This window comes from Sapajus apella, unplaced genomic scaffold (assembly GCF_009761245.1).
Source record: "Sapajus apella isolate SASKATOON/1434 unplaced genomic scaffold, GSC_monkey_1.0 scaffold159, whole genome shotgun sequence".
Taxonomy (NCBI): domain Eukaryota; kingdom Metazoa; phylum Chordata; class Mammalia; order Primates; family Cebidae; genus Sapajus; species Sapajus apella.
The window spans coordinates 2,395,867-2,413,282 of NW_022437099.1; the positions used below are offsets into that span (position 1 = coordinate 2,395,867).

The 17,416-nt window shown below is 47.3% G+C and overlaps 1 protein-coding gene across 6 annotated transcripts; it reads left to right on the plus strand.

Moving 5' to 3' along the window:
* The first annotated feature begins 2,476 nt into the window (after window positions 1-2,476).
* Window positions 2,477-16,577, plus strand: ZDHHC4 (zinc finger DHHC-type palmitoyltransferase 4). 6 transcript variants are annotated; one of them, XM_032266464.1, is made up of 9 exons: window positions 2,477-2,564; window positions 3,605-3,780; window positions 5,601-5,724; window positions 6,824-6,897; window positions 7,601-7,779; window positions 8,661-8,786; window positions 10,755-10,999; window positions 15,719-15,796; window positions 15,903-16,577. In XM_032266464.1, exons 3-9 carry the CDS (start codon window positions 5,608-5,610, stop codon window positions 16,194-16,196), a joined length of 1,113 nt encoding a protein of 370 aa, XP_032122355.1. In that variant the 5' UTR covers window positions 2,477-2,564; window positions 3,605-3,780; window positions 5,601-5,607; the 3' UTR covers window positions 16,197-16,577. The 6 variants fall into 6 exon arrangements, with proteins under 6 accessions (XP_032122355.1, XP_032122357.1, XP_032122356.1 ...); XM_032266465.1 differs by having other exon boundaries at window positions 2,553-2,785; XM_032266466.1 differs by lacking the exon at window positions 3,605-3,780.
* Window positions 16,578-17,416: the final 839 nt, after the last annotated feature.

Genomic DNA, 17,416 nt, shown 5'->3' on the forward strand with positions numbered 1-17,416 from the left:
GGAACCCATAGATTATACTCCAAGACAGGCCCCACCTGCTGGCCACAGGAATTTTTCTTGGGTGAGAACAAGGATGTATATTTCCTTCTGATATAATTTATCCTTTTCTTTCATTCAGTTGGTACCTTTTTTTTGGGCATCTACCATGAGCTAGGTGCTAAAATAGTTACTACCGATATAATGGTAAGCCAACACAGACCCAGTCCTTTTTTTTTTTTTTTTTTTTTGAGACAAGGTCTTGCTCTATTGCCCAGGCTGGAATGCAATGGCAGAATCATGGTTCACTAAAGCCTCAAATTCCTGGGCTCAAGCAATCCTCCTGCCTCAGCCTCCCCAAGTAGCTGAGAATGCAGTTGTACACCACCACACCTAACTAATTTTAAAATTTTTGTAGCAGCAAGGTCTTATTAGGTTACTCAGCCTTGTCTTAAACTCCTGGCTTCAAGGGAGACTCCCTCCTGGGAACAGCCGTGAACCACCGTGCCCAGCTCAGAAATACTTTTATGTTCCTTTTCTTCTTAATTTCTCCATGGCAAAATTCCTCATGGCCAATAAATCACTAATTGTAAAGAAGCATCATGTGTAATGTGCCTTTTGCAAGAGTAGCTACGAAGTCCTGTATCCTATTTCCAAAGTATACATCCATCATTCCCTTGGGGACAAGAGATGGTGGTGTAAAGCTGGTTGATCCTGTCAACTGATCTCGCAGCAGGTAAAAAACTGATACTGCAGGTCCAGTTTCAGGAGCTGACAGGAGGGGTTAGCAACACTCCAAAGAGGAATTATTTGCTCCATGTGTCATAATCAGTGCAATCCTTTTGATCACACTGAATTAAGTTTTTGGTTTTAAGCTTACTCTCTATTCTCCTACGCTATTTATAAAATGCAGATATCAAGGTTTGCACTTGGAGGTTTTAAAGAAGCTAAAAATCAAACATACCTAGGTTTCAGGAACTGACTAACTGCCAAGAGATTCATCTTTTTTTTGAAACAGGGTCTTGTTCTGTTGCCCAGGCTGGAGTGCAGTGGTGTGATCCACTGCAGCCTTGATCCCCCGGGCTCAAAGAATGCTCCCACCTCAGCCCCCCAAGAAGCTGGAACCACATATGCATGCCACACCCGGCTAATTTTTAAATTTTTTGTAGATACAAGGTCTCCATATGTTGCTCAGGCTGTTCTCAAACTCCTGGGCTCAAGCGATCCTCTCACCTTGGCCTCCTAAAGTGCTGGGATTACAGGCATGAGCCTTGCTTTTTCAATTCTGTGTCCATAAATGTATGAAGACCTTGGATACAATGTGCATAGTAGGAGAAGGCTTCCTGTTGGTAAGCAGTTTTTTAAAAAAGGAAAAGACAAGACATCAAGAAGCTGTAGCAAAGAGACAGGAAAAGAGAAGAGTTTTAAGCCCAGTGTTTGGAGATCAGACATTTCCCCTCAAAGGAGGACAGGCCTGGCTCAGGCCTTCAGAGGCATCAAGAATAGACCCTGGCTTCAGCTGATTCAGAGACGGTCAGAGCAAAGGACGCCCCACAGGGCCTTCTTAGGGCTATGTTTGGAAGCAGCTCTTGTTACCCCAAGCCTGCCTAGCATCAAACAGCCTTCCCTTTTATCCTCAAGGTTTGTGGTCAAGCATTTTCACTGCCCCAGGGAGAGGATATTCAGGGCTGTACAGAGCAAGGTGTCCTTGTCATCGGGAGCAAGGACACACGTTGAGCGGAATCTGACTGATGGGTACACATTGTACTTTCTGCCGCTTCTGCAACGGAAGATGCTGGGACTGTTCAGCTAGATCCCAACAGTGTCGGTGGCTGGAAGCAAACTCTGTCCACCACGCAGACACAGTTTCACAGCCCCCTAAGTGTGACTGCCCTGGGCCACCCGGATCCCCCTGCTTGGCTGAGCTGGGACATGACTGGGCTCTGCCCAGGCCGCAGGGCAGCTTAGTCCGTCACAGCCCCAGCGTTGCCACCCCCACCAGGCCCAGGTCGGTCCTCCTGTAAGTCTCCTGGCAATACTGCTCTAAAATCCCATTTTCAGCCCAGTTCAGGGACTCACGCCTGTAATCTCAACACTTTGGGAGGTCGAGGTGGGAGGACCGCTTGAGCCCAGGAGTTTCGAGATCAGCTTGGGCAACATAGGGTGATCCCCGTCTCTACAAAAAATAAAAATTAGACGGGTGTAATGGCATGTACCTGTGGTCCCAGCTACGTGAGAGGCTGAGGCAGTGAGCTATGATAGCGCCATTGCACTCCAGCTTGGGCGACAGAGCGAGGCTGTTTTTGAATGAATGAATACATAATTAAAAAAAAAAAGTAATAAAATAAATAAAATAAAATCGCACTTCCCAGCGGTTACACCCGGCCACGGAGGTCCCCAGGCTGGCTGCGAGGACACCGGGGAGGTCACCGCAAGTCCAGCACTGCAACTCGCGGCAGCCCTCGCGCGCTTCCGCCGGAAGTCGGCCTCGCAAGGGCGCCTCGCTGACGTCACGGGCTCGCAGGAAGTCTGGTGGCGCGCCCAGGAGGCGCCGGAGCCGAGCGCCTGCGGGTTGGCAGAGGCTGGCGGTAAGGCCGCCTCCGCGGAGCTGTCTGAAGTTTATGCTGTCCCATGATCGTCGGTCTCCTCCCCTGACCCTCCCTTACCCTCTTATGTGTGGGGCCGCCGTCCCACCCCCACCTCCCCCGAGTCCCGGGCGGCCTGTTGTCCCTTCCGAGCCTGCTGCACTCCGCGTTCCTCTACCAGGCTCCAGTCTGCAGGGAAAGCTCCGGCCAGGCCCGTCCAGGAGGTGCCTTGATCGGGGCAGCTTCGGGAGGCCCTAGTGGGGAGGGACAGGGAGGACCCAAGGCTTGGCTTATTTCTTCCCAACCAGCTCTTTCTTTCAAAGTCTTTATTATTATTATTATTATTATTTGAGACGGAGCTTCGCTCTTGTTGCCCAGGCTGGAGTGCGATGGCGTGATCTCGGCTCACTGCAACCGCCTTCGGAGTTCAAGCGATTCCACCCGAGTAGCTAGGATTACAGGCATGTGCCATCACGCCCGACTAATTTTTTTGTATTTAGTAGGGATGGGGTTTAACCATATTGGTCAGGCTGGTCACGAACTCCTGACCTCAGGTGGTCCATCCGCCTGGGCCTCCCAGAGTGCTAGGATTAAAGGAGTGGGCCACCACGCCGGGCCTATTTTATTATTTATGGGGTGCTGCTCTGTGGCCCAAGCTGGAGGGCAGTGGCAGGATCACAGCTCATTGCAGCCTGGACCTCCTGGGCCCAAGCGATCCTCACACCTCAGCCTCCCAAGTAGCGGGGACCACAGGCGCGCTACCACGCCCTGCTGGTTTTTAAATTTTAATGTAGGGACGGTGGTCTCACTATGTTGCCTAGGCTGGTCTCGAACTCTTGGCCTCATGTGATCCTCCTGCCTTGGCCTCCCAAAGATTTGGGAGCAGGCCTGAGCAACTGAGCCTGTGCCATTTCTCCCAAAGTCTTACCCCTTCATGCTGGGGGTGCTGAACATCCCCTACTTCCAAATTCTTTTCCACAATGTATCTGCCTTTGACTGCTACTCTTGTCTTATGTGGGTGTTGAATTGACGTGTCTCTGTAGCCAGATCCAAGCTCTGGAAGAACCGTGTCTGGCAGCTACGGGTTGTGCCACGCTCAGAGTGCTGCCCCAGAGGAGCTGCTGTTTGAATTATCTGTGAATGTGGGGAGGAGGAATGCCAGAGCTGCTGGCTGAAAATTATCCAAGAGAAATGTAGGCTGGGCACCCTGAATCACGCTGTGAGCATTGCTGCAGTTTGTTTGCTCTTAACCCTGTCATGTCATGAATAGTTTCTTGTTTGGTTATCTCACTTGTATTTCCAGCCCAGAATCATATCTGCTAAGATCAAAAGTAACCAGTTCTGATATTTTTGTTTGTTTGTTTTTGAGACAGGGTCTCACGCTGTTGCCCAGGCTTGAATTCCTGTGCTCAAGCAGTCCTCCCGCCTCAGCCTCCTATGTATTGGGGACCAAAGGCATGCACAACCACATACGGCTAATTTTTGTATTTTTTGTAGAGATGGGGTCTCACTATGTTGCCCAGGCCGGTCTTGAACTCCTGGGTTCAAGTGATCCTCCCACCTCAGTCTTCCAAAGTGCTGGGATTATACGCACAAGCCACTATGGTCAGCCAGTTCCAGTACCTTTTTTTTCTTTTCAATTTTTTTTTTTTTTAAACCACTAACCTGGGGAAAAAAATTCCAGTATCCAGTATTTTTTTTTTTTTTTTTTGAGACAAAGTCTCGCTCTGTCACACAGGCTGGAATGTGGTGGCGTGATCTCGGCTCACTGCAACCTCCGCCTTGAGAGTTCAAGCAGTTCTCCTGCCTCAGCCTCCTGAATAGCTGGGATTACAAGCGCGCACCACCATGCCCAGCTAATTTTGTATTTTTAGTAGAGACAGGGTTTCACCATGTTGGTCAGGCTTGTTTCAAACTCCTGACCTTGTGATCTGCCCGCCTTGGCCTCCCAACGTGCCACCGTGCCCAGCCCCGGTATCCAGTATCTTAACACAGTATCCACTTTCCAATTTCTTAACTCAGGCCTGTGTGTTGACTCTGGTTTCAGAGGGTGATCCCTGATGGTTGTGGACAGTGTCCTGGAGGGATGCTTCTTAGGACAGGATGCCTGATTCTGGGTGCAGGGCTCCTCACTGCCTGTAGGAGATGCTTGTTCTCAAGGCATTGTCAGAAGATTCTTTGGAGCACCTCCTGTATCTTTGTGAATATTTAAGGAAGTAAAAGAATGATTTGTGCCTGGAGGCAAGGAAGGTGGATACATTTTCTTTCTTACTTTATTTTGGGTTACCAGGTTGGAGATGCCCCAAAGGCAGGCCACAGAGTTAGAGTGATATTTTTATCTTGCACTGGGGCTGGTGGCTCACGCCTGTAATCCCAGCACTTTGGGAGGCTGAGGTAGGCAGATCACCTGAGGTCAGGAGTTTGAGACCAGCCTGGCCAATGTGGTGAAACCTCATCTTTACTAAAAATACAAAAATTAGCCAGGTGTGTGGTGCACACCTGTAATCCCAGCTTCTAGGGAGGCTGAGGCAGGAGAATTGTTTGAACCTGGGAGGCAGAGGTTGCAGTGAGCTGAGATCATGCCACTGCACTCCAGCCTGGGCAACAAGAGTGAAACTGTTAAAAAAAAAAAAAAAAAGATATGTATGAACGTATATCTTTTTTTTTTTTAAATTGAGACAGGGTCTCACTGTGTTTCCCAGAGTGGTCTTGAACTCCTGAGCTCAAGCGATCTGTGCACCTCGGCCTCCCAAAGTGCTGAGATTACAGGCATGAGCTATTGCACCTGGCCCAGAATTTTATCTTGATGGAGGGAGCTCAGTATCATTTGGGAGGCCCCACAGAGAGGCAGCAGTCCTCTGTTGTGTGTGCCTAAGGATTGGTGAATTCTGTTTGTTTTTCTGCTTTTTGCTTTGAGATGTCATTAAAATCTAGATGAATTCTGTTTTGGTAGCCTTTTGGGAGTTGACGTCTGAGAATATGTGCCATGGAAGAGACCTTTCAGTAGTAGATAGTCACACTCTTTCTGTTCCTTTGTAGCCCCAGGATGGACTTTCTGGTCCTCTTCTTGTTCTATCTAGCTTCGGTGCTGATGGGTCTGGTTCTGATCTGCACCTGCTCAAAAACCCATTGCTCGAAGGGCCTGGTCAGGGGAGGAGCACAGGTGAGGATGATCCTTGGATACCACTGGAGTTTGACTACTGTACTAGTCTAAGAGACTCACCGGGTTCACTACAGGACAAAAAAGAGATGCCAGGCCGGATGCAGTGACTCACACCTGTAATTTCAGCTACCCAGGAAGCTGAGGCAGGAGGATCCCTTAAGCCAGGAGTTTGAAGTTGCAGTGAGCTACGATCATGCTGCTGCCCTCCAGTCTGGACTATAGAGTGAGACCCTGTTTCAACAACAACAAAGATGCCATTTAACTTTATTGATTGATTGATTGATTTCATTGATGGCAGTTGTTATGGAACATTCCACAGCCTCTGTCTGTGTTTTTTGTTCCTGCTGAAAGTCCTCTTTTTTTTTTTTTTTTTTTTTTTGGGACGGAGTTTCGCTCTTGTTACCCAGGCTGGAGTGCAATGGCGCGATCTTGGCTCACCGTAACCTCCGCCTCCTGGGTTCAGGCAATTCTCCTGCCTCAGCCTCCTGAGTAGCTGGGATTACAGGCACACGCCACCATGCCCAGCTAATTTTTTGTATTTTTAGTAGAGACAGGGTTTCACCGTGTTGACCAGGATGGTCTCGATCTCTTGACCTCGTGATCCACCTGCCTCGGCCTCCCAAAGTGCTGGGATTACAGGCTTGAGCCACTGCGCCCGGCCTGAAAGTCCTCTTGTGGTGGTGCTTTGAGAGAAGAGGTTGCTTGGACTGATTTCCTCCGGATTAAATGCTTGTGATTGGGCATGGATGTGAGCAGTGTCCACCTGGGGGGCTTGATGGGTGACTCTGGGGGATGTATGAGCAGAAAGCTCAGCATCGGCTGGCCCCCTCCTTCAGGGATCAAAGTGAGCAAAACTGGGGCAAGCAACCCATGGAAAGGTGTGGACTTGGGAGGGACCTGGGCTAATGCCCAGTGATCTGTGTGTGGACACTGGAACCTGGGATTGAACCCAGGCTGGGGAAAGAGCATCTGAACCACTTCTTTACTCATATACGGAAACAACTTGCTATCACCCCTATTGCCAGCTGTATGTGGAGTGTCTGATTCGTTTGGGAGAAGAAATGAGAAATGAAATTGAGTCTTTCTCTTTGCTTTTCAGATATTTTCCTGTATAATTCCAGAATGTCTTCAGAGAGCCATGCACAGATTGCTTCATTACCTTTTCCATACAAGGTATTTATATTTCAGAGTTTAAATATCCTCCTCTTTTCTGATTTATTAATTGTTGTGATCCTCTAGCTTCAGGAAGCTCCTTGTGGTTTCCAGCATGCTGAGAGAAAGAATGCCGGAAAGAATCATGAGTCCTGAGTTGGAAACCTCTACTTTTGAGACTGAGACTTTTGAGACTGTGGTTTTAACTTGTCTGCTTTTAAATAGTGATATTTAAAGATTGGGAAAATACCGACATGTGTTTCTGTTAAATACATGCAGAATGTTTCACATGGTTTTCTTTTTTTTGAGACAGAGTCTCACTCTGTTGCCCAGGCTGGAATGCAGTGGTGTGATCTTGGCTCACTGCAACCTCTGCCTCTTGGGTTCAAGTGATTCTCCTGCCTCAGCTTCCTGAGTAGCTGGGACTACAGGTGCATGCCACAAGGCCCAGCTAAATTTTTGTATTTTTAGTAGAGATGGAGTTTCACCATGTTGGCCAGAGGATGATCTTAATCTCTTGACCTCGTGATCTGCCTGCCTTGGCCTCCCAAAGTGCTCCCAAGGTGTGAGCCACCGTGCCCGGCCTTACATGGTTTTCTGTGTAATTCTTACTATTATCTCAAGCCCAAAGGAAGTGGTTGGCCCTTAGTTACTTTATTTAGTATTTTATGATTTCTTCAAGTAGAATCCCCCATGAACAAGCCATATGCCTGTTTCCTTTCAGAAACCACACCTTCATTGTCCTGCACCTGGTCCTGCAAGGGATGGTTTATACTGAATACACCTGGGAAGTATTTGGCTACTGTCAAGAGCTAGAGTTCTCCTTGTATTACCTCCTTCTGCCCTATCTGCTGCTAATTATAAACGTGTTTTCATTCACTCTCACTTGTGTAACCAATCCTGGTAAGTTGAGGCAGGGCGACAGCTCCACTGTCTTACTAATAGTGCTGAAAACAAGGAGTGGCCTTGTACACTTCGCTTATGATTGTGCTGAATTCTACACTTTAAATGGGTGAATTAGGTTAATGAGTTATGTCTCAGTAAAGCCATTACTCAAAATGAATTGCTTGGCTGGGTGCGGTGGCTCACACTTGTAATCCCAGCACTTTGGGAGGCTGAGGTGGGAGGTTCACCTGAGGTTGGGAGTTTGAGACCAGCCTGGCCAACATGGTAAAACCCCATCTCTACTAAAAAAATTTAAAAATACAAAAATTAGCCAGGCGTGGTAACACACACCTGTAATCCTAGCTACTACTCTGAGAGAATTGCTTGAACCTAGGAGGTGGAGGTTGCAGTGAGCCGAGATTATTCCACTGCACTTCAGCCTGGGCAACAAAGTGAGACTCTGTGTCCAGAAAAAAAAAAAATAAGTAATTGCTTAAGATATTAAAGATAGTGGCTGGGCACAGTGGCTCACACGTAATCCCAGCACTTTGGGAGGCCAAGGTGGGTGCATCACCTGAGGTTAGGAGTTTGAGACCAGCCTGGCCAACATGGTGAAACCCTGTTTCTACTAAAAATACAAAAAATTGGCTGAGCGTGGTGGTGCGTGCCTGTAATCCCAGCTACTTGGGAGGCTGAGGCAGGAGAATTGCTTGAACCCAGGAGGCGGAGGTTGCAGTGAGCCGAGATTGCGCCATTGCACTCTAGTTTGGGCAACAAGAGTGAAACTCCATCTCAAAAAAAGATATTAAAGATTTCAATTGTGTTTTATCAGGATGGGTTTTGTGACCATCTGCTGCACCATATTACATGAAACTGACATATGTCCTTACTTTTTCCAGGCATTATAACAAAAGCAAATGAGTTATTATTTCTTCATGTTTATGAATTTGATGAAGTGATGTTCCCGAAGAACGTGAGGTGCTCTACTTGTGATTTAAGGAAACCAGCTCGATCCAAGCACTGCAGTGAGTGTGGCTCTCTTGGCTCCAGCAGCACCCCCAACAGCACATGTGTAGGCTTTGTCTGTGAAGGAATGTTTCCTGAATCTATAGTTCACCCCCAGACATGGTGTAGCCACTACTTATAGAGTTGAGATAATGGTTTCTTTCAGATGAATGAGGGTCAGGGTTTGTGTTCTTATGTAGTAGACAGTTCTCATCCCTGGGCATAACAGCCCTTCCCTTACCATAGGGCAGGACGTGCTGCCCACAAGATGTTTCTGTGGGATGTTGTGTTTGCAGATTTCAATCCTGCAAAGCCTAGTCTTCTGGGAGGGCACAAAATTCTAGACCAGTGCTGTCTAACAAAAATAGAATATGACAGGGCACAGCGGCTCATGCCTGGAATCCCAGTACTTTGGGAGGCAGGCTGATCTCTTGAGCCTAGGAGTTCAAAACCAGCCTGGCAGCTTGGGGAAACCCCACCTTTACAAAAAATACAAAAGTTAGTGGGCATGGTGGCATGTGTCTGTAGTCCTAGCTACTTGAGAGGCTGAGGCGGGAGGATTGCTTGAGCCCAGGAGATCGAGGCTGCAGTAAGCTATGATTTAACTGCCGCACTCCAGCCTCAGCAACAGAGCGAGACTCTGTCTCAAAAAAAAAGCCATGAAAAGAAACAATTTTTAAAAATATTTTTCTTTTATTTATTTATTTTTTTCTCTTTTCTGTGGGCACAAAAACAAAAAAAATATTTTTCAAAATGTAGCTGTGCTTGGAGACAGTTTTAATCAGGGTTTTATTTAACCTAACATATGTAAAATACCATTTTAACATGTAATCAGTGTAAAAAATTCTTTTTTTTTTTTTTTTGAGATGGAGTTTCACTCTTGTTACCCAGGCTGGAGTGCAATGGCGCGATCTCGGCACACCGCAACCACCTCCGCCTCCTGGGTTCAGGCAATTCCCCTGCCTCAGCCTCCTTAGTAGCTGGGATTACAGGCACGCGCCACCATGCCCAGCTAATTTTTTGTATTTTCAGTAGAGACGGGGTTTCACCATGTTGACCAGGATGGTCTCGATCTCTTGACCTCGTGATCCACCCGCCTCGGCCTCCCAAAGTGCTGGGATTACAGGCGTGAGCCACCGCGCCCGGCGTAAAAAATTCTTCATGAGATTGTTTATATTCTGCTTTCCATACTAAGCCTTTAAAATTTGGTATGTATTTTATATTTACAACATATCTTGATTTGGACACCAAATTTTCGTTTTAGAATTTAGATTTAATAAAATGTGTATTTAGATTTAATGTGCAGTTGAAAAGGTAGACCCACATATGCAACCTGCATCCAGAAATTCTTAAAAGTTTTCCAATATCTGAATTTGGTAACACAAGAATCATTGTCCTTTACCATCCATGTCTACATTGACATAATGCTTCATCTTAATCAGAAGAATTGACTTTAAAGCAGAAACATCAGCTTTAAAATTATGTCTGTCCAAGTGAAGTAAATTCACTAACTTTGTGTTGCCTCCATGTTCACACTGAATTCAAAGGAGTATTGTAGTAAAACACAACTGTAAATTTGTCAACCGACAAAATGTCCTTTCCATTTTCTGTTTTTTTTTTTTTTTGAGATAGGGTGTCACTCTGTTACCCAGGCTAGAGTGCAGTGGTACGATTATAGTTCACTGCAGCCTTGATCTCCCGTGCCCAAGCGATCCTCCTGCCTAGTCTCTACATAGCTGGGACCACGGGTGTATGCTACCACTACCTCAGATGTTTTTTGTAGTCAGATTGCAAGTGCTCAATACCCACATTTGGCTGGTGGCTCCTGTACTGGACACTGCAGTTCCAAAAGCTTAGTTTGGAACTAAGCAGCTGCCATTTCCCCCGATCATACATCCAGTGGTCAGATTGTGAAAATCTCAGCAGGTGTGCGGTTTCCTTGTCTCATCAGGCACCATCCCAGCACTTTTCCCCTCATTTTTGTGCAGGTGTGTGTAACTGGTGTGTGCACCGTTTTGACCATCACTGTGTTTGGGTGAACAACTGCATCGGAGCCTGGAATATCAGGTACTTCCTCATCTACCTCCTGACCTTGACGGCCTCGGCTGCCACTGTTGCCATTGTGAGCACCGCTTTTCTGGTCCACTTGGTAGTGATGTCAGACCTATACCAGGAGACTTACATTGATGACTTTGGACACCTCCACACTATGGACACGGTCTTTCTTATTCAGGTAATTATGCTGTAGGTTTCTGACTTCAAGTTTCAGAGTTGCAAAAAGGTCATTTATTTTCCCAGTAAAAGCATGAACTTAGGTGGGGCATGGTGGCTCATGCCTGTGATGCCAGCACTTTTGAAGGCCGAGGTGGGAGGATCACATGAGGCCAGGAGTTAAGGACCAGCTTGGGCAACACCCAACCTGTCTACAAAAAATACAAAAATGAGGCCGGGCACGGTGGCTCAAGCCTGTAATCCCAGCACTTTGGGAGGCCGAGGCGGGTGGATCACGAGGTCAAGAGATCGAGACCATCCTGGTCAACATGGTGAAACCCCGTCTCTACTAAAAATACAAAAAATTAGCTGGGCATGGTGGTGCATGCCTGTAATCCCAGCTACTCAGGAGGCTGAGGCAGGAGAATTGCCTGAACCCAGGAGGCGGAGGTTACGGTGAGCCGAGATCGCGCCATTGCACTCCAGCCTGGGTAACAAGAGCGAAACTCGGTCTCAAAAAAAAAAAAAAAATACAAAAATGAGCTGGGGTTGGGCACAGTGGCTCATGCCTGTAATCCTAGTACTTTGAGAGGCCAAGGCAGGCAGATTGCCTGGGCTCAGAGTTTGAGACCAGCCTGGCCAACATGGTGAAACCCTGTCTCTGCTAAAATACAGCAGATTAGCCGAGTGTGGTGGCATGTGCCTGCAGTTCCAGCTACTCGGGAGGCTAAGGCACAAGAATCGCTTGAAGCCAGGAGGCAGAGGTTTCAGTGAGCTGAGATCTCGCCACTGCACTGCAGCCTGGGTGACAGAGCAAGACCCTGTCTCCAAAACTAACAAACATGAAGTTTTTCCTTTTTCTTTTTTTTTTTTTTTTTTCTGAGATAGAGTCTTGCTCTGTCACCCAGGCTGGAGTGCATTGATACAGTCTCGGCTCACTGCAACCTCTGCCTCCTGGGTTTAAACAATTCTTCTGCCTCAGCCTCCTGAGTAGCTGGGACTATAGGCGTGCACCACCATGCCCAGCTCATTTTTGTATTTTTAGTAGAGACAGGGTTTTACCATATTGGCCAGGCTTGTCTTGAACTCCTGACCTCGTGATCTGCCTGCCTTGGCCTCCCAAAGTGCTGGGATTACAGGTGTGAGCCACTGTGCCCGGCCATTAAGTATTTTCTTTTTCTAAACTGGTATAAAATTCACATATTGGGCCGGGCGCGGTGGCTCACGCCTGTAATCCCAGCACTTTGGGAGGCCGAGGCAGGCAGATCATGAGGTCAAGAGATCAAGACCATCCTGGTCAACATGGTGAAACCCCGTCTCTACTAAAAATACAAAAAATTAGCTGGGCATGGTGGTGCGTGCGTGTAATCCCAGCTACTCAGGAGGCTGAGGCAGGAGAATTGCCTGAACCCAGGAGGCGGAGGTTGTGGTGAGCCGAGATCGCGCCATTGCACTCCAGCCTGGGTAACATGAGTGAAACTCCGTCTCAAAAAAAAAAAAAAATTCACATATTGGGCTGGGTGTGGTGACTCGCCTGTAATCCCAGCACTTTGGGAGGCCAAGGTGGTCGGATCACCTGAGGTCAGGAGTTGGAGACTAGCCTGGCCAACATGGTGAAACCCCGTCTCTACTAAAAATATAACAAAATTAGCCAGGCATGGTGGTCGGTATCTGTAAACCTAGATACTTAGGAGGCTGAGGCAGGAGAATCGCTTGAACCCAGGAGGCGGAGGTTGCAGTGAGCCAAGTTTATGCCACTGCACTCCAGTCTGGGCAACAAGAGCAAAACTCTGTCTCAAAAAAAAAAAAAAAAAAATTCACATATAAAATTCACCCTTTAAAGTATACCATTCAGTGGTATGAGTATATTCACAGAGTTAATGCAACCCTTACCACTATCTAATATCAGAACATTTCATCATCCGCAAAAGGAGACTTTCCCCATTCCCTCCTCCCCCAGACCCAGGTAATCACTAATCTACTTTCTGTCTTTAGGGATTGGTGTTTTCTGGACCCTTCATGTAAATGGAATCGTGCAATATATGGTCTTTTCCACTGGGTTCTTTATTGTGGCACAAGGTTTTCAGGGTTAACTCATGTTGTAGCATGAATCTACTTTATTCTTTTTTTTGTTTGTTTTTGAGACAGAGTCTTCCTCTGTCACCCAGGCTGGAGTTCCGTGGCGAGATCTCGGCTCACTGCACCCTCTGCCTCCCAGGTTCAAGCGTTTCTCCTGCCTCAGCCTCCCGAATAGCTGGGAATACAGGCGCCCACCACCACACCCAGCTAATTTTTGTACTTTTAGGAGAGACAGGGTTTTACTGTGTTGGCCAGGCTGGTCTTGAACTCCTGACCTTGTGATCTACCCGCCTCAGCCTCCCAAAGTGCTGGGGTTACAAGCGTGAGCCATCACACCCGGCTCCGTTTTTTTTTTTGAGATGGAGTTTTGCTCTTGTTGCCCAGGCTGGAGGGGGCAATGGTGTGATCTTGGCTCGCTGCAACCTCTGTCTCCCGGGTTCACGTGATTCTCCTGCCTCAGTCTCCTGAGTAGCTGGAATTATAGGCATGTGCCACCATGCCTGGCTAATTTTTGTATGTTTAGCAGAGACGGGGTTTTACCATGTAGGCCAGGCTGATCTCTAACTCCTGACCTCAAGTGATCCACCCACCTTGGCCTCCCAAAGTGCTAGGATTACAGGTGTGAACCACTGCACCTGGCCTCACTTGATTCTTTTTTTTTTTTTTAATGACTGAATAGCGTTCCATTGAATGGATAGACCAAATTTTATTTATTTGTTCATCAGTTGATGGACATTTTGGTGTTTTCAGTTTTTGGCTATTTTTGAATAATACTGCTATGAACATTCAAGTTTTTTGTATGGACATATGTTTTTACTTCTCTTGGGTAAATTCACCTAGGACTGGAATTGCTGGGTTGTATGGTAACTTTTTTTTTTCTTTCAAAAACAGTGTCTCACTCTGTCACCTAGGCTGGAGTGCAGTGGTATCATCACAGCTCACTATAACCTGGAACTCCTGAGCTCAAGTGCCCCCACCTTGGCCTCCCTAAGTGCTGGGGTTATAGGTGTGAGCCAGCATGACTGGTCCAGAATAACTTTTGATTTGAAGTTTTTATGTAATAATGACAGTCTTTTGTTATATTGGTTTTCTGTTTGTGGTTCTTTTGGATCTTGGGAATGGGGTTTTAGGTTTTTAGGGGTTTTTTTGGTATAGAAAAGTTTAGACATTCTTTCTCATCAAATCTCTCTTCTTTGTAACTTCAACTAGAAAGTCTCCTCCAAGAGTTTTGTTAAATGTTCTCTTGTCACTTTCAAAAATATTAAACTTTCTAAATTCTTCATTTTGCTTATTGCAAAAATAACTTAGAAAACTTTAAGCAGCCCTGTTCCTGTCGTCACACACCACTGACACAGCCAGTTTTGTTTTTACCCAAACAAGATCACAGTGTAATCCTTGCATCTCACCTTTCTCATTAGTCAATATATTAAATCTTTTCAGAGTCAGTACATAGAAATTGACATCATTTTTAATAGCTCCTTTTTTTCCCATTGTGTGACCATCCCAGAGTGTTACCCTTCCTGATGGATGGACAGTTAACTTGTTTCTTCACAAGGTACGGTGGTTTACACCTGTAATCCCAACAATTTGGGAGGCGAAGGCGGGAAGATCACTTGAGGCCAGGAGTTTGAAAGCAGCCTGGGCAACAGAGCAAGACCCTGTTTTTTTCTTTGTTTCTTTTTTTTTTTAAGATGGAGTTTTGCTCTCGTTGCCCAGGCTGGAGTGCAATGGTGCGATCTCAGCTTATTGAAGCCTGCCTCAGCCTCCCCAGTAGTTGGGATTACAGGCCACCATGCCCAGCTAATTTTGTATTCTTAGTAGAGACAGGGTTTCTCCATGTTGGTCAGGCTGGTCTCAAACTCCTGACCTCAGGTGATCTGCCTGCCTCGGGGTCCCAAAGTGCTGGGATTACAGGCATGAGCCACCACACCTGGCCGCAAGACCCTGTTTCTACTGATTTTTTATTTTATTTTACCTTTAGAGACGGGGTTTCACCATGTTGGCCAGGCTGGTCTTGAACTCCCAACCTCGTGATTCACCCACCTCAGCCTCCCAAAGTGCTGGGATTACAGGCATGAGCCACCACGCTTGGCCTATTTTTTATTTTTATTTTTTGAGATGGAGTCTCACTGTGTTGCCTAGGCTAGAGTGCAGTAGCACAGTCTCAGCTCATTGTAACCTTCACCGCCCAGGTTCAAGCGACTCTCCTGCCTCAGCCTCCTGAATAACTGGGATTACAGGCATGTGCCACCACCCCTGGCTAATTTTTATATTTTTAGTAGAGAAGGCCATGTTGGCCAGGCTGGTGTCAAACTCCTGACCTCAAGTGTTCGGCTCACCTTGGCTTCCTCAAGTGCTGAGATTACAAGTGTGAGCCACCCTGCCTGGCCCCGGTTTCTCTTTATTAAAAAAAAAAAAAAGAAAAGAAAAATCTTGTTTCTTTTGGGAAGAGGGGCTGATAAAATCAGTGATACAATGAATATCCTTGTACATCTATTTTTGGGGTTGTATTTTGTTTTAAGACATTGATCTCTTTTGTCCATCTGGATTTTGTTTTGATGAATGAAGTCTGCATTCTTTTATAGCTAGCTAACTGGAATAGCACATTTCCTGAGTAAACTTTCCCTTCTCCCTGCGTGTGACCACTTCATTCATCCCATAGGAAACTCTTGTATGTACTGGGATTATTCCTGGGCTGCTTGTCAGCTGTTTATGTTCAGTTTGTCACATTTGGACACAGGTAGGTGGGCTGAGGAAGCAGCGCTGGTGGCTGGGCAGGACCAGGGTTGGCGGGTATTCACCCTCATGGATGTCACAGTCCAGCACTGCTGTTTCTCTGCCCCTAGTACCTGTTCCTGACCTTTCCACGGATTGTCTTCATGCTGGGCTTTGTTATGGTCCTGAGCTTCCTCCTGGGTGGCTACCTGTGCTTTGCTGTGTACCTGGCGGCTACCAACCAGACTACTAACGAGTGGCACAGAGGTGACGGAGCCTGGTGCTGGCATTGTCCCCTTGTGGCCCAGCGTCTGTCAGCAGAACCCCAGGTCCACCAGAACATTCACTCCCACGGGCTTCGGAGCAACCTTCAAGAGATCTTTCTACCTGCCTTTCCATATCATGAGAGGAAGAAACAAGAATGACAAGTGTGTGACTGCCTTTGATCTGTAGTTCCCATTTATTTACACGTGGATTTGCTCGTTTTCCGAGCATGGCTTGTTTTCATTTCTGCTGTGCTTATCAGTCACTTTCGGTCGGCAAGGGAGAGGGGAAAATGAGTGTTGATTGAGTGCCTCATCTTTGCCAGTGTGGTGGGAGGAATCCCCCTTGCTTACCTTCTTTTGAAACTTGGCATCTCTGAAGTCCTAGTGTCAAGGAGATCAAGATACAACTTCTCAGTGGTTCCAGGTGACGCTGAGACCTTGGTGTCTCTAAACTCTGGGCATGTGGACAGGAGGGGCTTGTGGCCGTGTCTCTGACCTGTCTCTGAAGTGCAGGAGGGTCTCATTGACTCAGTGTCTGCACATTATGCCTAGCTGTACTCTTTTATGCCTTCTCTATTCGCCTCTCTTCCCCCAGGGGATTTTCATCTCAACAACAGAGTGTCCTCAACCAGGCCTGCCTTCCGGCCCAGTATGGCCTTGTACACCAGGACATTCCTGCATGTGTGGCCTCCTGCCTGCCCTCCTCTGGCCATATTCAAGTCCTTTTTGCCCAGTTGAAAAATTGTGAAAGTGAACTGCCACCTAGTTCAGAGAGGAGAGATGATAGCCAGAAAAGGGGTCTTAGTGCAGAAGGTCTTTTGAGTGGGAGGGCACTGAGAACCAGCTTGGTTGGGAGACCCCCTCCAGGTGGGCTGAAGGTATCTGAGAGGCAGACACCCAGACAGCACTACAGAGTGGATCTATCCTGGGGACCAACAGCCTGAGAGCCTACGGGGCTGACAGCTCTCCAGACAGGGCTCCCAGCAGATTTTCATCCACGTATGTGCTCTTTGACAGGTGACTCTCATTAATACACAAGTGTTCTACATATACACATAAGAATATACCAAGTAGGCAGCTGTTACCTGCCTACCACTAATTACAAACTAAAAGTATCTTCCACATGGGAACCATGGGGGCAGGCTAAACTTAATGTTCCTCAACAGGAGGGCTCTGAGGAGCAGGGAGCAGGTGTTCTGCACCTGCTAGGCCAAGGAGCCAGCAGCCAGAGAGGTCAGGAAGTGGGAGTCAGGGGCAAGGGGCAAGGAGAGCTGTTCTCAGCTCTCCTAGCTGAGAACAGATGGAAACTTGAAGACCGGTAGCTGGGGCGGCCAGGGAACCCAAGTCCGCTGGGTTAAGCCAAAGCCGGACACCACCCC

Bases quoted from the DNA above. Each gene is read 5' to 3' on its own strand.
- ZDHHC4 (XM_032266461.1), top strand. From the start codon at position 2,598: ATGCTGTCCCATGATCGTCGGTCTCCTCCCCTGACCCTCCCTTACCCT. The intron at 6,898-7,600 runs GTATTTATATTT...GTTTCCTTTCAG, and splicing joins CATTACCTTTTCCATACAAG to AAACCACACCTTCATTGTCC. The intron at 15,797-15,902 runs GTAGGTGGGCTG...CTCTGCCCCTAG, and splicing joins TTTGTCACATTTGGACACAG to TACCTGTTCCTGACCTTTCC.